At 38.6% G+C, this 25,135-nt stretch overlaps 1 protein-coding gene and 2 pseudogenes across 2 annotated transcripts in view; 1 reads left to right on the top strand and 2 right to left on the bottom strand.

The window, feature by feature from the left end:
* LOC111161452 overlaps positions 1-25,135 on the top strand; it is a 637,630-nt pseudogene that overhangs the window by 266,584 nt on the left and 345,911 nt on the right. The gene's annotated exons all lie outside the window — the stretch shown is intronic.
* The window catches only part of LOC111161451, a 678,116-nt gene that overhangs the window by 489,443 nt on the left and 163,538 nt on the right, over positions 1-25,135 (bottom strand). The window contains 1 exon segment of the mRNA XM_022525111.1: positions 18,921-20,146. Within this exon segment, the coding sequence (XP_022380819.1) occupies positions 18,921-20,146 (1,226 nt within the window).
* On the bottom strand, positions 8,106-18,844 carry LOC111161555 (annotated as a pseudogene).

The raw sequence follows: 25,135 nt of genomic DNA, 5'->3' as shown, positions 1-25,135 counted from the left end.
AGGACTCGATCCCAGGACCCTGAGATCATGACCTGAGCCGAAGGCAGCGGCTTAACCCACTGAGCCACCCAGGCGCCCGCATCCAGGGTTTTTATTGGGGGTGGGTCACACGGGGATGAACACTCAGATGAATGACCTTAGCTATTCAGGCTCTAGTCCCCCAAAGGTCAAACTGACACAACATAGCTCAGTACCCCAGGCATACAAAAGCAGGTATTCACCATAAATCACGTTGTTAACATAAACTATCTGGTGTGGCTTTAGGTTTCAGAGATTCAAAGACACCTTTATTAGGAAGGATTATCCCAAGTGCTCAGAGGCTGTCTCCCAGGAGCTGGTCAAGCACCAGTCCTTTCTTTGAAATGTGTAAGGTTTGAGCATCCCAAGCTTGCCTTTACTACACACTTGTATAGATGGTTTTTAATGTACTAGTTTATGAAAAACCCCAAAATTGGAAGTGCTGAGTCAGAAGTTAAATGTATTTATGATTTTGACAGATAAAAGTTGCTTGCTATTCAAAAATGTTAGCCCAGTTTATTGTCCTACAAGAAGATAAATGAAACGGCCTTTTTTCTGTTCTACTATAACGCCCATTTATTCATTGAATATATATTGAGTGCTAATTATACAGTAGACACTCAAGATACATCAGTAAACGAACAGGAATCCCCATCCTTGAGATTTCTGTGTAGTATTGCCAGAGAGTAGAGGGTTGAAAGAGATAGTAATCAAATACATAAACTGTGTATGAGATCAGATGGTAATAAATGGTACAGAAAACAATAAAACAGAAAAAGCAATAAGGAATGAGAGGAGAGTTGCAACTTGACATAGAGTTGTCAGGGATGATCTCACTGTGAAGGTCAAATCTGGCAAAGGTATGAAAGGCGAGAAGGGAGAGAATCATGGAAATTTGGGAGAAGACCATTCTAGGCAGAAGACAGCCAGCACAAAGGCCCTAAGTGGGGCCCAAACTTGAGGTTAAGGGCACAGTCCTCTAGACTTTTGTAATCAACTGCAAGTTCAGGGCTCCCCATGGCCACCCTCACTTCTAGACAGCTCCCTACAAATGTGGAGGTCTCACAGATGCCCTCAGTTTTGATAACTTGCTGTAGCAAGTCTCGGAACTCAGGAAAACACTGTACTTGTTGTTACAATTGTATTGTAGCAAAAGAATACAAATCAGAACCAGCCAAAAGAAAAGACACACAGAAAGATCTGGGACTTAGAGTCCCAAATGTCAAACCTTCTGTGTCTCCATGGGTGTATTACCCTCAGATGTCAGTGAGTGGCATTATTCATTGCCAACCCAGGAAGCCCACTCAAGTTTTTATGTCCAGAGTTTGTTTGTTTTTTTTCAAAGATTTTTATTTATTTATTTGCCAGACAGAGATCACAAGTAGGCAGAGAGGCAGGCAGAGAGAGAGAGGGGGAAGCAGACTCCCCGCCGAGCAGAGAGCCCGACGCAGGGCCCGATCCCAGGACCCCGAGATCACGACCTGAGCGGGAGGCAGAGAGGCTTTAACCCACTGAGCCACCCAGGTGCCCCTATGTCCAGAGTTTTTATCAAGACTTCATTACATAGGCACGACTGATTGAGTCATTATCCATGTAAACAAAGTTGATTTCCAGCCCTCTCCACTCCCTAGAGGTCAGGGGTTTGTATGGCTCAAAGCCCCAAAGGTCTAATCACACAGTTGGGCTTTTCAGTGTGGCCAGTCCCCACCCTGAGTCATCTCCTTAGCATAAACTGTTGAGGGGTCCACCATTAAGTCACCTTCTTGTCATAAACTATCAGGGCTGGGGCCTACCATGAAGAGAAACTCTCCTGTCACTTGGTAAATTCTAAAGGTTTAGAGGTTATCTTCTAGGAGCCCAGACAAAAGTTTTAGGTAAAGTTAATTCTTCACTACATATCTTCTAGTAATCTTGAGGAGTTATGTAGTCAAATGCAATAGTAAAACTAGTATTTCAGGTTTTTGTTTTTGGCTTTTTTTTCTTCCTGAAGACATTTCTCAAGTTTTTTTTATTTTCTCTATACCTGTTAGTTAGCTGTTCTCCGGGGATATCATCTTATCATCCTCTTGGGCATTTTCCTACATTTCTTTCCTGTGTGGGGTTCCTTCTGCCCTTGATGTCATCTCTTCCTTTTTCTTGAGCTACTGCAGTTGTCCCTTGAACAACATTGATTTGAACAGCCTGAGTCCACTTCTGTATGCATTAAAAAAAAAAAAAAAAAAAAAAAAAAAAATATATATATATATATATATATATATACACACATACATATATATATAGTACGGTACTATAAATGCATTTTCTTTTTTCTAGCTTACCTTGTAAGAATATCGTATATAATACATATAATGTACAAAACATGTGTAATCAACTGCTTATGTCATCAGTAAGGCTTTTGGTCACCAATAGGCTATTAGTAGTTAAGTTTTGGGGAGTCAAAAGTTACAGAGGATTTTAGACTGCATGGGGTCCGTACCCCTAACCCCTGTATTGTTCAGGGGTCAACTGTACTTCATTTTTGTGGAATACATCCTCCAGTAATATCCTGGATAAAGTATTTGGGCCCCTGCATGTAAAAAAAGTCTTTATCTTGTCTTCTCACTTGATTAATAATTTGGCTAGTTTTACACTTCTAGGTTAACATTTTTTTCCCTCAGAATTTTGAATGCATTGTACTATTTAAAGATTTAAAGATTGTGTCTATGCTGGGAAGTCTATGACCTTTGGATACTTGTCCTTTTGTATAGGACAGGTTTTTTCCTCTACTTAAGATGATCTCCTTATCCCCAGAATTAAGAAATTTAACAACGACACACATTATTGTGGGTCTTTAAAAAAAACTGTTTGGGGGGCACCTGGGTGGCTCAGTGGGTTAAAGCCTCTGCCTTCCGCTCAGGTCATGATCTCGGGGTCCTGGGAGCGAGCCCCACATCGGGCTCTCTGCTCGGCAGGGAGCCTGCTTCCCTTCCTCTCTCTCTGCCTGCCTCTCTGCCTACTTGTGATATCTGTCTGTCAAATAAATAAATAAATAATATCTTTAAAAAAAAACTGTTTGGAAGGACACTGTGTGTTTTTTAATATGGAGATTCATAATGTATAGTTTTAGGAAATTTTCTTTAGTTCTTTGAAATTTTGTGCACTCAATTTTTATCATTCTCCCTCTGGTTGTCTTTTTATTTCTTATTATAAAAATTTCAAATATATACAGAATTACAGAGAACTATATTTAGATCATTAGCAAGCATTTGGATTTATCATCTTCTTTTCTTTTTCTTTTAAAAATTTATTTATTATTTTTTAGTAATCTCTACACCCGGCCTGGGGCTTGAACTCACAACCCTGAGATCGAGAGTCCCATGTTGTAAGGACTGGGCCAGCCAGGTGCCCCTAATCCTCTTAATTTCTAGTCTTTTCCCCTGCTGTTAGGGTGATCAGTGATGAGGGCAGCAAAGAATTGCACAGAGAGTGGAGCAACAAGTAGGACAGAGTTCATTCACTCTCCAGGGGAGGAGAAGGGCTAGACATCCAGAGAAATGTCAGCCCCAAGTTTCTGTCAGGCCGACTGAAGGGATTTTGAAGGATCTAAGAGGGTCCTAGCTGTGCCTATAGGAGATGGGTATGGGGAGTGGGTGGCCAGGTAGAGCAGGAGGTGGGAGAGGGAGAGAAAAATCCCAAGCAGACTCCCCACCAAGCCTGGAGCTTAATCTGGGCCTCAATTCTAGGACTGTGAGATCATGACCTGATCTGAAGTCAGATGCTCAACTGACTGAGCCGAGCCACCCAGGCATTCCACCACCCCCCCCGCACCCCCGGACCCCCAGAACTTGGTTTTAAATATGTATCTATACCTCAGTGTTTTGTTTGGGAGAATTAACAATTTTAGTTTTCATTTGTTCTTGCTGGAATACAGAAATAAGATTGATGTTTATAGGTTGACCTTGTACTCAGTTTTGATAAAGTCATTTATTAGTTTTAGTTTTTTGGTAGATTGTTTGGAGTGTTCTAGTTAGATAATCATGTCTGTAGAGACAGTTTTAGTTCTTATTTCCGTTTTGATGTCTTTCCTCCTCCTTCCCTTCTCTTCTGACTCCTGTTCCTCCTTCTTTTTTTAAAATTTTATTTCGATGGTTAGGACTTCCAGTATGACATTGAATAGGAGTAATGAGAGTGGACATCATTGTGTTGTTCCTGATCTGGGACAGGAGGCAATTCAGTCTTTTACAATGAGTGACAGGTCCTCTATTAGTTTAAGAAAGGTCATTTCTGTTCCTAGATTGCTGAGAGTTTCATCATGAATAGACATTAAATTTTGTGAAATGTTTTTTCTGCATTCATTGATATGATCATCTGTTTTTGTTTTTAGTTTGTTACTATGATGTATTACATTAATTAGTTTCCATATATTAAACCAGTGTTGCATTCCTCAGATAAAAACCAGTTTGTTGGGGCACCTAGGTGGCTCAGTGGGTTAAGCCTCTGCTTTCGGCTCAGGTCATGATCCCAGGGTACTGGGATCGAGCCCTACATCGGGCTCTCTGCTCAGCGGGGACCCTGCTTCCCCCTCTCTCTCTGCCTGCCTCTCTGCCTACTTGTGATCTCTCTCTCTGTCAAATAAATAAAGAAAATCTTCATTTCATCTCTTAACAAGTTCAGTGTTTATAACACAACATTGTTGTTTATAATTACTATACTGTGCCCTACATCTCTGAGATTTATTCATCTACTAGCTGCAAATTTGTATTCTTAAACAGTACATCTATTCCCCCAGCCCCTAGCCCTTGGTAACCACAATTTTACTCTCTGTTCTTATGAATTCTGTGTGTGTGTGTGTGTGTGTGTGTGTGTATTTGGTTTTTGTTCTTTTTTTAAGATTTCATATGGAAGTGATATATAGTGTTTGTCTTTCTCTGTCAGATTTATCTTATTTAGTATAAAATCTTCAAGATCTATCCATGTTGTTGCAAATGGGAGGATTTCCTTTTTTCTCATGCCTGAATATTATTTGTATGTGTGTGTATAATACATTATATGCATGTGTATATATATGTATGTCTATTCACATCTTCTTTATCCATTCATTGTGGATGGTGCTTGGGTTGTTTCCATACCTTGACTATTGTGAATAAAGATTTAATAAACATAGGAGTGCATATATCTCCCAACATACTATTTTCATTACCTTTGGGTATATATCCCAAAGTGGGTTGTTGGGTTATATAAAGTAATTATTGATAGATTTGGACTTACTATTGCTATTTGTTAATTTTCTTACTGTTCCATAATTTCTTTGTTCCTTTCTTTTTCTCTTGCTCTCGTCCTTTGTGATTTGATGATGTTCTATAGTGGCTTGCATGGATTACTTTATCTTTTGTGTCTCTATTGTAAGTTTTTGTTTTGTGGTTATCCCAAAGCTTAAATAAGCCATCTTGGAGTTATAATAGTGTTTTTTGAACTGATAACAAATTATGATTGGATTTGCCTTCTAAAGCTCTACTTTTTTATTCTGTCACCATGTTTCATGTTTTTGATATCACAGTTTTCATCTTTTTATCCTGTATCTATTAAGTTATTGCTATTATTCTTATTTGTACTAATTCTGTAATTTAATCTTCAATTAGGTTTATAAGTGATTAACTCACCACCATTACAACATTAGATTATTCTGAATTTACCTATATATTTATTTTTACCAGTGAGATTTATACTTTCTTATTTTCCAGTTACTAATTCATGCCCTTTCTTTCATCTTACAGAAGTCCTTTTAACATTTCATGTAAGGCTGGTATAGTGATAATGACCTCCTTCATCATTTGCTTGTCTTCAAAACACTTTACATTTCCTTCAACTCTGAAGGACAACTTTGCTGGGTAGAGTATTCCTGGCTGGTTGATTTTTCTTTTCTTTCAGCACTTTTTGGTATATTGATTGTCCCACTCTCTTCTGGCCTGTAAAGTTTCTGCTAATAGTCTTAGGGGGATTCCTTTGTTCATAACAAGCTCCTTTTCTCTTACTGCTTTTAAGATTCTCTCCGTGCCTTTAACTTTTGACATTTTATTTATTTATTTATTTTAAAATATTTTATTTATTTGAGAGAGAGAGAGAGAGAGAGTGCACTAGAGGGTAGGGAGGGGCAGAGGGAGAAGCAGACTCCCTGTTGAGCAGGGAGCCTGACGTGGGGCTTTCTATCACTGGGCCCTGAGATCATGACCTGAGCCAAAGGCAGATGCTTAACTGACTGAGCCAACCAGGTGCCCCTAACTTTTGTCATTTTAATTATAATATATCATAGTGTGGGTCTCTTTCAGTTGTTCTCTTTTGGAAACTTCTGGGCTTGCTGGATCTGGACATTTGTTTTTTCACCCATGTTAGGGAAGTTTGCAGCTATTATTTCTTTGAACAAATTATTTGCCCCTTTCTCTCTCACTCTCCTCCTCTGGGCCCCTATAATGCAAACATTGTTGTACTTAATGATGCCCCTTAAATCTCTTGTAAACCTTTTTCTTCTTTTTTTCTTTTTGCTTCTCTGAGTAGATGAATTCTGTTACCCTCTCTTTATGTTCACTGATCCATTCTTCAGTTTCATCAAGTCTGCTCTTGAATCCCTCTATTGAATTTTTCAGTTCTATATTTTATTCTTCTGCTCTTTTATGTTCAGTACTTTCTTACTGAAAGTATTCAGTAAGTATTCATTTTCTTTACTGAAATTCTCACTTTGTGCATGTTTCCTGACCTCAGTGGGCATCTTTAGAACTATGATGTTGAACTTTCTATCAGACAAATCATTTATGTCCTTCTCATTAAGGTCTATGTCTATGATTTTTTTGTTTGGAGCAAATTTTTCTGTTTCTTCATTTTCCTTCACTGTGTTGGTTTCTATGTATTTGATAAAACAGCCACTGTAATCAGTCTTGAGTGGCTTTGTTTAGGAGATGAACTATGTCTTAGCTCTTGGTTGTTTCTTAAACCTTTATGCTTGTCTAAGCTTTTTCTAAATAGCTCCCAGTTGCTAAGAGTGTGTCAAGACCTATCAGTATCCCGAAGGGAAGAATCTCAGTCAGCATCTAGATACAAGCTCGTTGGAACCACACCCTCAGCAGCAACTCTTTCAGGGAAAGACTGGGAGATGAGTGTTTCTGTCCTTCCTCTGCACGGAGCCCTGGCAGCATAGCCAGTTAAGTTCCTTAGTTTGCTCCTGTCTTGTTGAACCAATCAACATACCCCCACTGGCCAGAAGCAGAGAATCAAGGGTTGTGTCCTCTGGACAGCATCCACCACAGTCAGGGTGCCAGATGTGTACACAAGTTCCTTTCTTGGAGTTCCCATTAACCTGTGTCAGGGCAGAGGAACAGCATGAAGATTGTGTCTGCTGGTATCCTCAGTCTCTGCAGAGAAATGTATTTGGCCTCTAGATGTTTGCCAAATTAGAAGACTACCCCTCAGCCTACAGCTTTTAAGATGACCAGATAGGCTTTTTTTGTGGTAAGACTGGGAGTTTCAGTCTTCTACCTCTGTGCTGAGCCTTTAGGGGTTGGATGACTGAGCCTGTAAGTAGGGTTTTTTAGTTTGCTATAGTCTGTGGGTCTCATGGATACAATCCCCATTTGCTTTCAGAGCTAGATATTTTGAGGGACTGTTTCTCAGGTATAAGTCTTTTTTTGTTTTTTTTTTTTATGCAAAAATTCAGGTTTTATTTTTACTTATTCTTACATTGGTGAGAGCTGATAATCAGGAACTTATAGGCAAAAAAGAACTTTTATTTTCTATGTCTTAGCTGAACAAAAATACATTTACACAGTGTGGCATTTTCATTAGAGATGACTTGCTTTTTTACATTTCACACAAGAATACAGTATTATCCTTTTTCGAACAAAATGCCCAGATTACTAAGGAAACCATCTTTGGGGGAAGCATTTAATAAGCATATTTATTTAAATAAATCCTCTAGGAGGAAATGGGAGAATTCACTGCCTTTACTTAGAAGAAGGCTGTGTAAGTTATCTGTCAAGTTTATCTGTGCAGCTCACCAACGTTTCCTCAATGACAATATCAGTATTTCCACATCACAGTTCCCAAAATGGCTTTAAGTCTTAAAATTCTGTGTCTCCTTTGGCTTGCTTCTCTCTTGATTCTGCCTAGGCTTTATTAATGGTTTGCTTCATATCATCATCTCTAGCTTCATAAATTTTCTTTAGAACATTCATCAATCCCTCACTAGGATCTGTTTCAGTGTCATAGGAGGGCAAAGACTTTGCCCCCTTTCTTTATCTTTGCATTCTTTTCTTTCTCTTTGCATTCTTTCCTTCTTTTCTCTTTGCATTCTTTTTCAACCTGAATAAGGTAGTCCCACCATGAGTTTTCTGCTTTCTTTCTACATAAGAACAGTATCTGTCTTGACTTTTTTTGAACTGCCTTCCACAGAGATGGGTTTTAAATGATTGTTCACAATCGTGGAGTAACTCTTCCCATTTAGATTCTTTACCAAAAGATCAAATAACTTCTCTGTGAAATGTACCTGCACATTCTCAGTGGGGACTTGATGAATCCCAGTTAAGGTAATGTAGATTTGCACAAACTTAACTGACTGATCCCATCTGTAATTACTGATTTTCACTGTATATCCTGTTGCAATGGGAGTGACCACAGCAGTTGGCTTTTCATTGTCAAGAACTTTTGCTTTGGGGGCGCCTGGGTGGCTCAGTGGGTTAAAGCCTCTGCCTTTGGCTCAGGTCATGATATCAGGGTCCTGGGATCGAGCCCCGCATCGGGCTCTCTGCTCAGCAGGGAGCCTGCTTCCCTTCCTCTCTCACTGCCTGCCTCTCTGCCTACTTGTGATCTCTATCAAATAAATAAATAAAATCTTTAAAAAAAAAAAAAAGGAAGTTCTGCTTTTCTCTGTGATTTCTGCTTCCTCTTGTTCTTGATTTCTGTCTCAGTCTTGGATTTTTCAGCTGTAAGGGTATCACGTACTCTTTTTCTAGAGGCCTTTTCCAGCAGCACCTTCACCTCTTCTAGATCTTTCTGTAGCTCTTCAATGCTAAAGCCATGGTCAGGCTGATCAGGCAAGGCCCGAGCTGCAGACACGCAGGGGAGAGAACAGGAAACAACGCACCAAACGCGCTTAACAGGATACTGGCCCCACCGGCAGGAGTCGCAGTGCTCCAAGCCTGAGCTCGCACCGGACCCGGCGCGAAACGTGGCCCCCAGATATGTCTTTTTTTTTTTTTTTTTTAAAAAGACTATTTATCTGAGAGCCAGAGAGTGAGCAGGAGGAGGGGCAGAGGAAGACTGAGAAAGAACCCTCAAGCAGACTCCCTGCTGAGCACAGAGTCCAACTTGGTCCTCGATCCCAGGGCCTTGAGACCAGGCCTTGAGCCTAAATCACAAGCCAACCGCTTAACTGACTGAGCCACCCAGGTGCCCCTCAGGTATAAGCCTTAATAGTGTTGTGCCATACATGTGGTCCAAACCCTTCGCTTATTAGGGAGAAGCTAGGATTTGAGTTCTCTCCCGATGGTTTGCCACTGTGCTGGGTTGGGGTATTTGTGAATATTGTGTGTCACCCTAGGAATAGAGAGAAATGGGTTTTCTCTTGTTGCATGATGTATACCTAAAACAAGGTCAATCACCTCATTTCTGGATTTTTTTTGAGGGATTTATTCCATGTGGAGTTGTAGATTTGGTGTGTGTCCAGGAGCCTCTTATTTACCATCATGAACTAGAACCATCATTGGCTTCTTTTTTTTTTTTTTTTTTAAAGATTTTATTTATTTATTTGCCAGAGAGAGAGCACAAACTGAGGAAATGACAGGCAGAGGGAGAGAAAGAAGCAGGCTCCCGTGGAGCAGAGAGCCGGATGTGGGACTCGATCCCAGGACCCTGGGACCATGACCTGAGCTGAAAGCAGAGGCTTAACCCTCTGAGCCATCCAGGTGCCCCCATCATTGGCTTCTTAATCTGAATCCACCTTTCAAGGGAACTGAGTGAATGAGCAGAATGTGACAACCGCAGTAGTGGCTTGAGTATAACAGTAAGTGTTCACTTACCATTCTCAGTCTTTGCTCATAACAATTCCAACTCTTCCCATCCTACTGATACCAAATAAAAACCATTCCCCCATGGTTTGAACCATCTTGGGTCCAAGTAGTTGTTGCCCCTGGTCTGGGAAGTGATTCTTTTTTTTTTTTTTAAAGGTGTTTTTATTTGAGAGAGAGCATGCACATGTGTGCACACAAGTGGGGGGAGGGGCAGATGGAGAGAATCTTTAAGCAGACTGCCTGCTGAGGCCATAGCCCCTGAGATCATGACCTGAGCTGAAACAAGAGCTGGACATTTAACTGACTGAGCCACCCAGGAGCCCCTGGAAAGTGATTCTCCTAGATCATGTTAGCAAGTTTTCTCCTCTCAAAAGTTATTTATCGAAATTACTAAAAGTCAAGAGCATGGGGCGCCTGAGTGGCTCAGTGGGTTAACCCTCTGCCTCAGGTCATGAACTCAGAGTCCTGGGATCGAGCCCTGTGTCGGGCTCTCTGCTCAGCGGGGAGCCTGCTTCTCCCTCTCTCTCTGCCTGCCTCTCTGCCTACTTGTGATTTCTCTCTGTCAAATAAATAAATAAAATCTTTTTTTAAAAAAGCATAAAAGTATGGGGTAGTCTGAGATATTTATATATTGTGTTGTGTGTCATGTGGCCATTTATGTGCTGGGCTTTCTGAATTTCCAAATATGCATCACCCCACCCTTTACCCATAAATCGTTATCTAACTGAGATTTAGGACAGTTAAGATGTATGGAGTCCACATACTACTTTTATTATAGATAAAGGTAAATTGGAGTATGGTCACTGTGGGAGTCCAATGAGCTTTGTTTGGACTCCAGAAATAAACATCCTGACCTAGTGAATCGTGACAGCAGCAAAAACAGGCTCTGAATCTCCAAGTTCGTATCTTGATCTAGATAGAGCATTGGGGAACACATGCTCTATGCAGACAGGCAGATTCTAAAGTGAAGAGAAAAGAAGTAGGGCCAGGACACATCATGCCTTTTCTTTCAAACTCTTTGTATTAATCTGGATCCAATGTGAAGACAGGAGACTACACATTAGTTAAAACAGGAGATGTTTAGGGGCGCCTGGGTGGCTCAGTGGGTTAAGCCGCTGCCTTCGGCTCAGCTCATGATCTCAGAGTCCTGGGATCGAGTCCCGCATCGGGTTCTCTGCTCAGCAGGGAGCCTGCTTCCCTCGCTCTCTCTCTATCTACTTGTGATCTCTCTCTGTCAAATAAATAAAATAAAATCTAAAAAAAAAAAACAAAAAAAAAAACAGGAGATGTTTAAAGAATTATTATTATTATTATTTGTTAAAGATTTTATTTATTTATTTGACAGAGATCACAAGTAGGCAAAGAGGCAGGCAGAGAGAGAGGGAAGCAGGCTCCCTGATGAGCAGGGAACCCGATGCGGGGCTCGATCCCAGGACCCTGGGATCATGACCTGAGCCGAAAGCAGAGGCTTTAACCCACTGAGCCACCCAGGCACCCCATGTTTAAAGAATTATTAAGCAGCAATAATACTGTAACTATTAAGATGGAAGGGGACTGTAAAGGGACTCCAGAGCTGAGGCAGAGTACCCAAGGATGGACAAACTTGGAAGGGAAGAGGTTCACATTTCATTGAAGACTACTAGCTTGTAGAGAAGTTTGCTGGATTGCTCAGGCCAGATGTGATTCATAGTCATTAGGCAGTTAGGTGAGCAGAGCCTAAGAGATAGGCATATAGAGGGTCTTTGGGGCACCACTGTGGACACTCCTGGAACCTGGAGCTGTAGAGACCTTTCTCTGCAGGAACCTAGCACATATCCATGAAGGGCTTGGGCCAGAACAGCTCCAGGTAGCTATGTGGAACAGAGGTCAGATATTTGCTTGCATGAGCCCCCCAGTGTGCATGTATAGGCCTATGAAGAGGGTACAGGGAGTACAGACCTAGTTGGGGTATAGACACGTTTGAAAATCTGCTGTGATGCCTCTGACTTGGTCAAGAATGGAGAAAACATGGTAGCCAAAAGCTAGAGAAAAGCCTTCAGAGGGTTTGTAATGAAGTAAACTATGGGGCAAAACTTTAGAAAAGAGAACCTACTTCCAGAAACCTGGAAAAGAAGTCACACCAGAACTAAGGAGAACTCGCTCCTTTTGTAATCTCTCCAGTACCCTCTCATGACCAAGCTTACCATTATGCCAGCTGGTTAAAAAAAAAAAAAAAGTTTAAAAAGTTAAGATCTGTTATCACCCATCAGGCAACAAAAGGTTAATTTGGACCAGAGAGGCAATAAATTCTCTAATCAACTATTTGGATTTACCTCTCTAGAAGAGAAATAAAAAGTAGGACAAGAAGCCAGGAGTATTTAGGAGAAAGAAAAATCTCTCCTCTTGAAGAATAGATGAGTGGGGGAAGATGCATTCTCCACTAACATTCACAAGCTTTTTCTTTGGTTAATTCAGTGAATCTGGCTGGTTGTAACCCTCTGAAACCCATAGTTTACTAGTATAGTCTTGCCTGCATCTTTTTTTTTTTTTTAAGATTTTATTTATTTATTTGACAGACAGAGATCACAAGTAGGCAGAGAGAGACAGTGAAAGCAGGCTCCCTGCCGTGCAGAGAGCTCGATGCGATGCAGGGCTCGATCCCAGAACCCCGAGATCACGACCTGAGCAGAAGGCAGAGGCTTAACCCACTGAGCTACCCAGGTGCCCCTTGCCTGCATCTTCTTGAGACCAGTGCCTCCATACTAACTCTTGCTACCTAGGACATCTTTTTGTTTTGTTTTGTTTTGTTTTTGTTTTTAAAGATTTTTTATGAGAGAGAAAGAGAGGGAGGGAGATAGCGGAGAACATGAATTGGGGGGTGGGGAGAGGAAGAGGGAGAAGCAGACTCCTCAGGATCATGACCTGAGCCAAAGGCAAACACTTAACTGACCGAGCCACCCAGGCACCCCCAGGACATCCTTTTGAATTGCTAATGGACATGTATAATTTGTCTCCAGAAGTCTCTGAAATGGGTCATTAATAGCACATTAGTAAAACTAACCCCAAGGTCTTGTTTTGCCCAAGTTCCAACAATTCAGTGACAAAGATTCTTTGACCAAACTTTAGACTCCTGAACCTTCTAGACCTATCTGTGTACTTGTTTATAAACTCAAGATTTAGTAAGAATCCTCAGTTTAACTAGAACCCTCTACCCTTAATACATGATCACCCCTGGTATCTGATCAGGTTCCTCATCCTCCACCATCTCCCAGGTGCTGTGTGATCATGTGGCCTGCTTTCAGCAGGAATCCTGTTTGGTTGATTTAGCCAGAACACCCTTACCCCTGCCTGGTGTTTCCTCTTAGAATTTTTCCCTCCACTGACCCTCACCCTGCTCCATGACTATGCATCTCAACTTGCCCAGTCTTATATTCAGACATGGATTTGCAGTCCACTTTGTAGGTTTTATGAGCAGTGCCTGCTCCTTTTCCCCACCTGCATTTTTTTTTTAATATTTTCTTTATTTATTTGACAGAGAGAGAAATCACAAGTAGGCAGAGAGGCAGGCAGAGAGAGAAGGGGAAGCAGGCTCGCCACTGAGCAGAGAGCCCGATGCGGGGCTCGATCCCAGGACCCTGGGCTCATGACCTGAGCCGAAGGCAGAGGCTTAACCCACTGAGCCACCCAGGTGCCCCCCCACCTGCATTTTGAGTATTGTCAAACAGATGGTACTTGCATCCTTCCTTCATGTATCCTCAAGAGAGGTTAGAATGGATGTACACAAAAAATAAATTTACAAACATGGTCCACTCTGCTTCCTTCAATTTGAGGGGGATACTGGGTTGCCACCTGCTCAAGACCATTATCGATACCACACCAGGGAGGGTTGGGACAAAAATAAAAATGACAACAAAAGATACTAACATTTGACGACGGCTTTTGACTTGCTTGGGCATCTTCTTGTTTGTAAAACCACTGACTGATTTCCAGAGGTACTACAGAGGAAGTTTTTGGCTTTTTTTTTTTTTTTTTTTTTAGTTTCTGTAAGGGAATGATAGCTTGATGATTCCTAGTTCAACATTTTCAAGATGTTACCCCCGGAACTATATTTTTCACTTTTCCTGTTTCAACAATTTTTATTTTTAAATGACTAAGGTAGGGGAAGTTTTACAAATTGCTGGAAATTAGACCTTATTAATAATGTAGTTGGGATTTTACTCTCTTAATGAAAAAGTGCTTTTGTCTTACCATATACTAGGAGCACAGGAGAATTAAGCAGGAAAGGGATTGTCTTAGTTTAGGCATTATAACAAAATACCATAGACTGTGTGGTTTAAACAACAGACATTTATTTCTTACAGTTCTAGAGACTGGGAAATCCCAAGATCAAAGTGCCGGCAAATCCTGGTGAAGGTCCAATTCCTAGTGTGGACAGCTGTTTTCTCACTGTGCTGCACTCACGTGACCTTTCCTCAGTGTATGCATGGAGAAAGAAATCTCTTCTTATAATCTCTATCTTCCACTTCTATATATGGGTACTGTTCCCATCATGAGTGTCCCACCCTCATGACCTAATCTAAATCTAATTACTTCCTTATAGCCCCATCTCCAGATACCATCACACTAGGGATCAGGGCTTCAAAGTATGAATTCTGAGGGGGCTACAAACATTTAGTCCATAATAGGGACTTACCTCATTCACGCAACTAACAAAGTTTTTAAAATATAATATTAAGGAAGGATGGCATTCAAATTCCTTTGTTCAGGACCCTCATGCTGAAAGACATGATTACAGTTTGAACAAATGCAAAGGCACACTACGATTTGGGTCAGAAAGACTTAAAATCCAAATGTCATTTCTCCCAAAATAAATATATAAATTTAATGCAGTTCCAACTAGAGTATCAAAGAGTTTTTGTATTTTGAGAACAGTCTTCAGTTATACAGGAAGAAACTTAGAATAGCCAATAAAACAATGAAAAACGGCAAGGAGGACTTGGTCTGTTACACGGTATCAAAATACAGTAAGGCTAATGTTAAACCAACTTATCAATTAATATGGTATTAGTATAGAAGTAGAAAAATAGATTAGTGAAACAAGAGAATACAGAAATAGGTCTCGGTATAAATGAAAGTACAAGGCAGTTTCAGTTGAATGAGGAAAAAATCATGTGGTTAAAGGATTACATAGCTGAGTTTCAGCTGAATAGAAAAGGATGGTGTTGGTGAGGAATTAGGAACAGGCCTCTCCCACTGACCCATATCTGGAAAGATGGCCTTAGATTTGACTTTCTACCAGTTTCCTTGATGAAAATAGCTACTGTAGATTCCTCATTTGTATCCTGTACCTGGTTGGGGGTGGGGAGAACTGTGAATTGGCAGGTAGACATCGAAAGCCTTGTGACTAAGGCATCATACGTCTTGGGAAACCAAGGCATCAGTTTCACTGTGCTCAAGTGGGTATCGGTCTTACAACTGGGTGTGCTGCATGGGGGCACACCACGTGGATGCAGTAGTGGGTTATCATAAGATGTCCTGGATGAGAATGTTAATGTTTCCCAGCGCTTAGGTGAACCGCACCCATGCTGACCTTTTCTCCCGAGCCACTCGGAGGGCCTGGAAGCTTGTGCTTGCTTGCGCAGTTGCAGTATTGTGAAGGCAGTTATGTTTTTTGTTTGTTTGTTTGTTTTTGTTTGTTTGTTTGTTTTGGTCAGGGCAAGGCTAATAATAAACTGGGTTAAAGCCTGTTCTCTTTTTTTGATTGCTGGTTCAAATCCGTGATTGCTGCTGGTGGACACCACAAGTTGGTGTCAGAACTGTGTGACTGGCTGCTAAGTAGATGGGTTATTTTAACAAATGGTGCTTGTATAACTGGAAACCCATCCAGAAGAAAATAACAAGGAATCCTCATTTCATATGACGTTAAAAATTAAGTTCTAAATGGATTAATATTTACATATTGAAAAAAGCAAACAATAAACAACTTGCAAGAAAACCTAAGAAATAGACAATCTAGAGGTTAAAGTATCTTCTTAACCAACATAAGCTTAGAAAAAATTAATACATATCTGGTTACAGATAAATTTAGAGTATTTTTATGGAAAAATCATTTTTTAACAAAAATTAGACAATTCCTAATGTCTATTAAAGAGCTAACAATATGAAAATTTACAAAGAAGCAAATCTAGGAGCAAGTGGTTACATTCATCAAACATGAATTTAAGTAGTATGTTACCATCTGTTACAGGGTTAAAGGAAAGTTGTGTTTTTGAAAATGATAGCATCTATAAAAATAAAAAAAATAGCCTATGTCCTTTGATCTAACAATCTCTTGCCTGTAACTATTCCCCAGAAATAAAAACATCTGAAATTTAAGTCTGATTTTGAGAGTATTTACCATAGTTTTGTTTGTGGTGACAAGTAACTATCAAAAAGTTGAATCAATAGGGGAATGTCAGAGTAAATTTAAAGTATACAGTATCACAGATATTACTCATCTTACTCTATGTGACGATCCTAATCATTGTTGCCACCCTGGCACTAGCTAACTACAGGCACCAAAAGGTAATCCTAGTTTGGTCTGAACTGAGAGTTCTTAGTTGCTCTGGTGACTTCAAAGCTGCACAAGCTCAAAGGCAATCAAAAACACTTAAGAAATATGAGAGAAATGCTTACTGAAGAATGGAAGAAAATAGAGGGTAATTTAGATTCATGTAGATATACATGTTATTTGGGTATGTTACCCCAGACAAATCAGTTCCCTGGCATTTATAATCTTATCTCAAGACCAACCATCAAAACCACTAACAAGCAATGTAGTGGTATGGTTCTATTAGCATTTCATTATTTTGAATTTAAAAGAAACTGATATATTTGAAATATGCCTAAGATTTGAATGTTGGCTACACATTTTTATCACTATTTGAAAAGAGCACTAACAACTTTTTATATGTCAAGTTGTTGTGGAAAGGGACCAAGTAAACAAAAACCCTCAAAAAGATTTGCTTCAAATATAAGAATATTGTTTAGGTCTCAGATCTCCTTTTTTAGCACCATTTTCTGCAAGGAAACAAATGGGGGATTGGTTGAGTATATCTAGCAGAATAGAAAAAAAAGTGAGGTTAAAATTGAAGGTGAAATGCAAGAGTTGACATTTTACTTAGTGGCATATTTAAAAATTTAAGGGTAACTTGGTTTCCTCATTTTAAAACACCAAATCCTTAATGCCAATACTGGTTATGTGTACTTTTAAAGTTTCTGATAAATATTTTCAGTAGAAACCAATTCTTAATATCAAGTCTGTGCGTGTATTATTAAATGGTGTGATCCTTAAATGTGTGTAACCCAACCAACATGTAGCACATTCATGCTATAATTTTAAGTAGAGATCACACAGATTAGTGATGTCACATGCAAGAGTAAATTTAAATTAAGCTACCATCCCAATTTTAAGAAATGACTTACAGTAAAGATATGATTCTAGAAATATTTCCTATAAAATATTAATGTCTATCTGGGATTGGGAGTCTATTATTACATATACTCCATGTACAGCTTTCCTACCTCTATGTTTTTTAATTTTCAGAAATATCACAAAGATATGAACACACATATTACCACAACCCAGAGGTAACTAACATTTTGTTATATTTACTTAGAATCTTTTTAATGATGGGTATTTAACCAACTGAGCCACCCAGGCGCCCCTATGATAGGCGTTTAGATACAAAACTGAAGTATCTAACTACCATGGTTGGTCCCGTTTCTTTTCCGCTACCATTCTTTCTAGAGGCAACCACCTTTGGGAATTTGCGTGTGTATCTTTCCAATCTATTCTTCAGTTTTACATAAAAATGTTTATCCACAATCATTGCTTATTAATACTAGTGTTTGCTAGTGTTGACTTAATTCAAATTCACAGTTATGATTATATTTATCCCTTTGTTGTTTTTACTCTACATGACTTTTCAGGTCTTTCTCTGTTAATATATTTAAATATATATCACCTGTTATACTTAACTACTAGAGAATATTCTACTATGTGCCTATAACACATTTTATTTATCCATTTCACAAGCAACAGATATTTGTTTCCAGTTTTTTTGCTAATGTAATTCATGCTTCAACATAAATATACACGACTCCCTAGACACATGTATTGGTTTCTTGCGGATATGCATGTATACTTGAGAGTATCCTGGAATCTACTTTAGAAATTCCCTCCTACTCCACAAAGGTTTTAAAACATTCTCCTATAAAATTCTTATATTACGAAGTTTTGCTTTTCGCATTTTAGTCTTCAATACTTTTGGATTTCATAATAAATACTTTAATGTATTACTACAGCAGAGATCTATTATTTTTCCACATGAAGAGTCAGTTACCCTGAGACCATTTTTTGAATCATCCATGATTTCATTTCCCTACCAACCTTGAAACCACCTCTATTAATAAACAATTCCCTATAAACGCATGCATGTTTCTGAATACAATATTCTGTCCCAATCTCTGATTTCTACAAATGAATCAAGAACAAATAATTCTGATTACATATGTAGTGAAACACTTTTAAAATGACAATTTTGTCTCTCAGTGTCAAATCTTTATACCTCTTAATGCATCAGAGGCCTTCCAGAACCATGTTGCTTAGTGCTCATGACTGGATCCTTACTTAATGAGATTGCTCCTAAAAGTACATCATTAACAGTGTCTGTTGTGGGAGTTCTGGGAATAGAGGTTTTCATGATACTACGATACTTATTAAAATTGTTAGTATTTAAATTTTGAGTTGTTGAAGTATTTTCCACATTCATGTTGCTCTACTGTAAAATGAATTTTCAGTATACCATTAAAATGTGAGTTCTGATGAAAGTTTTCCTAAATTCAAGGCATTCATAGAGCTTTTAGTGAGTATGAATTCTCTGGTGTCTAATATGATGTGACTTCTGGCTAAAAGCTTTCCCACATTCACTACACTGATAAGGTTTTTCTCCAGTATGGATTCTCATATGCAGAGCAAGAGTTGAGAACTGAGAGAAGGCTTTCCCACATTCATTGCAACCATAGGGCTTCTCACCTGTATGGCTTCTCATATGAACAGTAAGAGATGAGCTTTGACAGAAGGCTTTCCCACATATTTTACATTCATAAGGTTTATCACCCGTATGAATTCTCACATGTACAATGAGTGATGTGATTCGAGAGAAGGCTTTTCCACATTTATTACATTCATAAGGTTTCTCTCCTGTATGAATATTGTGATGTTTAATGAGGTATTGCTTCTGCCTAAAGATTGTTCCACATTCATTACATTTATAGGGTTTCTCTCCAATATGAATTTTCTCATGCTCAGTGAGATTTGATTTGCCACTAAAGGCTTTCCCACATTCTTTACATATATAGGGTTTCTCTCCTGTATGACTTCTCTGGTGTCTAATGAGGCTAGACTTTTGAATGAAAGCTTTCCCACACCCTTTGCATTCATATGGTTTCTCTCCAGTATGTATTCTTTGATGGATGATGAGGTTTTCCTTCTGGCTAAAGGCTTTTCCACATTCGTTACATTTAAAGGGTTTCTTTCCACTGTGGATATTCTGATGTTTAATGAGGTATTGCTTCTGGCTGAAGGCTCTTCCACATTGATTACATTCAAATGGTTTCTCTCCCGTATGAATTTTCTCATGCTCAGTGAGATATGATTTGCCACTGAAGGCTTTTCCACATTCCTTACATGCATAGGGTTTGTTTCCAGTATTATTTCTCTGATGTTTAATGAGACCTGGCATCTGAATAGAAGCTTTCCCACATTCATAAAGTTTCTCTCCGGTATGATGTTTCTGGTGAGAAAGGAAGTTTCTTTTCCGGCTGAAGGCTTTTCCACATTTATTACATTTATATGGTTTCTTTCCTGTATGACTTCTCAAATGTAGAGTAAGGGATGAGACTCGAGAGAATACTTTACCACATTCAGTACATTCATGTGATTTTTCTCCAGTATGCATTTTCTTATGCTCTATGAGGTTTTGCTTCAGGCTAAAGGTTTTTCCACATTCATTGCATTCATGAGGTTTCTCTCTACTATGAATCTGATCATGCTGAAGGAGATCTGCTTCAGGCTGAAGGCTTTCCAACATTCTTATCATGCACAGATATTTTTTCCAACAAGAATTTCTCAGTATTTCTTGACATTTGACATAGATAAAAGCTTTTCCACATTCATCAAATTCATGTGTTTTCTCTCCAATATTAATCCTCAGGTGGCTAATGAAGTTGAATTTATGATGAAAGACTTTACATTGTTTATACTGAGATTAGACAATTACCTAAGGAATGAAATATATGACATCATTGTATTCTTAATCGATCTTTCTTAGATCGCTTCTCTTACATTTAAGTATAAACTATGTTCTAAATTCCCTTAAACTGAACCCCATACACAGAGATACAATCTTAAAATATTAGTGTCTGTGTTTAGAGGAAATACTTTTCTGTTACCCAGGTTTTCTGAATTTCTTCTTAGCTGTATTTTCATGGAGAAGGAGGAAATGTAACTCACATGTCTTCCATGTTGTGTCTATTGACTTATAAATTTCCCAGACCTTTTCTAAAAGGGAATACAAAACAGAACAAACAACAAAAGAATCATTGAAAAGAGCTAATAACATACCATGCCTAGCATGTAGTAAAAATTCAATAAAATAGCTGTTATAATCATCAATATCACTCTACTTGTGATTTTTTCCCCAGTATTATTAATATAATTTCAGAAATGTGGTATTATAAAATAGACTTTTTATTTCAAACCTAGTCTACCATTATAAAAGAAAGCATAGATACAAATAACATTCATAGATACATGTAGCTTAAACTGCTTTTATTTTATATATATATATATATATATATATTTTTTTTTTTAACAGCATGAAGCCCAATGTGGGGCTTGAACTCACAACCCTGAGATTAAGACCTGAGCTGAGATCAACAGTTGGACACTTAACTGAGTTACTCAGGTGCCCCTTAAACCGCTTTTATTTATTTATTTATTTTATTTATTTATTTATTTATTTTTAAAAGATTTTATTTATTTATTTGACAGAGAGAGAGATCACAAGAAAACAAGAAAAGGAACAAAAGAACACACATACAATATTATAATTAGTATTACAGAAAGCTAAGAGGTTGTATAGCACTGAAATATTAACAGGGTTTTATAAAGAAGTGCTGTTTGGAAATAAGCAATATGATGTTGACCTAAAATATTCAATAGCTTTGGCGGAAAAAATTTCCAGGAAATCTCCCAGAATCAAAAAAGGAAGAATGGAAAGAACAAAGGGACAAAGAAATAATGATTGGAAATGTGTGGGTTAGTAAAGGCATCTAGGAGGTTCAACATTTCCTTAAAGGAGTTCCAGAGAAAATACAAAGGAAAATTAATGCAGGAAATTTTCTGGATCCCTGCATGTTAACAATCTGACTATATATATAAATGACATATTTTAGAAGATTTTATTTTATTTGTTTTAGAAAGAAAGAGAGGATGGGGAGGGGCATAGGGAGAAAAGAAACTTAAGCAGACTCCACGCTGAATGCAGAGCCCGACAGGGGGCTTGATCTCAGAACCCTGCGATCCCTACCTGAGCTGAAACCAAGAGTTGGACACTTAACCAACTGTACCACCCAGGTGCCCCTAAAGTATTTTATTTTTATGTAATCTCCACCCATTGTCAGGCTCAAACTTAAAACCCTGAGATCATGAGTGACATGTCCTACCAACTAAGCCAGCCAGTTGCTCCCAAGCTGATATTGTTTTAAAATGGTTAAATCAAAAGCAGGCAAAATAGCTGTATAAAATGTGGGAATAAACACCAGTAGACTCAGTTAAATGAGTTGAAAGTAGTTGCCTATGTGGGGCAGGAAGGATGGAGCAAATAAAACTATAATCCTATTTCACATTTAAAAAAAAAAGTCATTTATTTAATATCTACACCCCACGTGGGACTTGAACTCATAATCCTGAAATCAAGAGTTGTACACTGCTCTGACTGAGCCAGCCAGGTACCCACTATTTCACTTTTAAAGGCCCCAATTCGTTATAACTACAGAGATGTCCTTGACTTGAGCCTTTCAACTTGAACTGACCTATAATTGTACAGTAACTATAGATTTTGCTCTTTTTATCTGGTTGCAATTGAGTTTCACATGGCTAAACAAAGTACACATAGATTTAGTGAAAAAAAGGAAAATGGGCCAGAAAACAGTCATTTTTGCTTTGAAATCTGCTTTACTGCAGTATTTTGATGATTGATACTATCACTTCTAGATACAGAAACTGTTACTGCCATCAATTTCAGTTTTGCTTTCCTTTCCTTTCATTATGCCTGAAATAAGTGGCACCAAAGCTCTTCTTTTGTGAAGAGCTCTTTTCTTGTCCTCCCTCGGAATTCTTTATTTTATAATTGCTTCCTGTCCACTAAGTGGAAATCTTCCATGTGATCCTGATCTGTCTTGTCCCTCTCAAAATTTTAGCTTTTTTCTTTTTTTGAAAGATTTTATTTTTAAGATTTTATCTTTAAGCAATCTTTTAAAAATTTATTTATTTATTTATTTATTTGACAGAGAGAGAGAGAGATAGAGAGAGAGGGAGAGAGAGGGAGACAGACAGACAGCGAGAGGGGAACGCGAGCAGGAGGAATGGGAGAGGGAGAAGCAGGCTTCCTGCTGAGCAGGGACCCTGATGCACCCAAAGTGGGGCTCAAACTTACAAACCTGAGATCAAAGTCCCATGCTCTATGGACTGAGCCAGCCAGGTGCCTCTCCTGAATTTCTTATAAACCATTGCAAGAACTGACTCTGGTAGTACACTATCCCTCATATCAATGCTATAATTTACATAATTAGAAAACAAAAGCCCTCAACCTTTACTCTATGTCATATGCAAAAACTCACTCAAACTGAAACAAAGACCTCAAATAAGTGTTAAAACTATTCATATAGGGGCGCCTGGGTGGCTCAGTGGGTTAAGCCGCTGCCTTCGGCTCAGGTTATGATCCCAGGTCCTGGGTTCAAGCCCCACATCGGGCTTTCTGCTCAACAGGGAGCCTGCTTCCTCCTCTCTCTCTGCCTGCCTCTCTGCCTACTTGTGATTTCTCTCTGTCAAATAAATAAATAAAATCTTTAAAAAATAATAATAAATTTAAAAACAAACAAACAAACAAACAAACTATTCATATAAAAAGAAAAAATGGTAGACTTCATCAAAATTAAAAACTAATGCCCTTCAGGGGTGCCTGGGTGGCTCAGTCATTAAGTGTCTGCCTTCGGCTTAGGTCATGATCCCAGGGTCCTGGGATCAAGCCCCACATCTGGCTCCCTGCTCAGTGGGAAGCCTGCTTCTCCCTCTTCCACTCCCCCTGCTTGTGTTCCCTCTCTCACTGTGTCTCTCTCTGTCAAATAAATAAAATCTTAAAAACAAACAAACTAATGCCCTTCAAAAACACAGTTAACAAAAAACTCAAAAAGATAAACAATCTAGTTTTTAAAATGGGCAAAAGACTAGAACAGACATTTCACAACATCAGATATATGGATGACCAATAAGTACATTAGATGTTCATTTTAACTAGTGATCAGAAATGCGTATTAAAATCTCAGTAAGGGGTGCCTGCGAGGTTTAGTCGGTTAAGTGTCTGCCTTTTGCTCAGGTCATGACCTCAGGGTTCTGGGATCAAGTCCCATCTCAGTCTCCCTGCTCAGCGGGGAGTCTGCTTCTCACTCTGCCCCTACCCCCTGTTCATTCTCCCTCTGTCTCTCTCTCCAATAAATAAATAAAATCTTAAAAAAAAAAAAACAAAACTCAGTGAGATCCATTACACACTCACTAATATGGCTAAAGCTAAAACAACTGCCAAACCGAAGTGTGAGACTGTGAAGCAACTAGAACTCTGAATGATGGGAGTAGTAGGTGGGGATGAAAAATGGTTCAACTACTTCGGAACACAATCTGAGAGTATTTTATAAAGTTAAATATACACTTACTATTCTATGTACCAATCCCACTCCTAGTCATTTATTTAAGAAAAATTAATACGTATGCTTGCACAAAGACTTAGTATATGAATGTTCATAATGGCATTATTCATAATAGCCCAAAATGGAAATAATCTAAATGTCTATCAACTGGTGGATAGACAAATTATGTCCATACTTATAATAATAGCAATAAAAAGGAATGAAATATTAATCTATACAACATGAAGTAATTTCAAAAAAGTTAAAGAAATTAAATGTTAACGATTAAGCAGTACATGACATTTATATTGAAATTCTAGAAATAGCAAGCTATTGAACATAAAGCCAATTACTGATCACCAGGGATGGGGGAGGGGCATGGTTCAACTGCAAAAGGGCACAAAGAACCATTGATGAATCTGTTCTGCATGTTTGTTTCGGTGTACGTTTTTTGACTATACACAGTTACCAAATTTATCAAATAATATGCTTAAAGGAGGGGGTGACTTTTATGTAAATTAATCCTCAATAAAGCTGAACGTAAATCCACACTTGAAGCTCTGTAACAATCACTAATTATTTAATAATCATTTTGCTTGTGCTTAAGACTGCAGATCCAAAGGATAAAATACTGGCCTTTCTCTCAATGAGCTCCAATGTATGTCTTAAACATGAAGCAGAAATATAAGAGAGTGTGTATTTAGGATTCTGTTGCTCTGGAAGCTATAATATGGTATGGGAGTAGAGAGATTAGAGAGACTCGGCTGAAAGTGATAATGATACATTTTAATAAAAATGAAGCTCAAGGGTAAACCATGGATAGGACTTTGATAGATGGATTACTGCACAATCAAAGACAAAAATGCAAATAATTTCATATATATGAAGGGGAAGGTAAGAAGGATGAGGCTGGTCCTATTTAAAACTAGAATAATAATCGCAATCACCAACTGTATGGTAAAGAGAGGAGGGACACTGAAAACATACTAATGTATAAAATACACATAACTCCTTAGTGGGGGCTAAAGAAATGAAGGATGAAGACTAAGAAAGATACGAATGTAAAGGCAACCAAGAGAATATTATTAAATAATAAA

The sequence above is a fragment of the Enhydra lutris genome, unplaced genomic scaffold (genome assembly GCF_002288905.1).
Source record: "Enhydra lutris kenyoni isolate GAN:26980312 unplaced genomic scaffold, ASM228890v2 scaffoldscaffold85, whole genome shotgun sequence".
NCBI lineage: Eukaryota > Metazoa > Chordata > Mammalia > Carnivora > Mustelidae > Enhydra > Enhydra lutris.
Note: the sequence above shows the minus strand (reverse complement) of the source record. Positions and strands in the feature narration are given on the sequence as shown.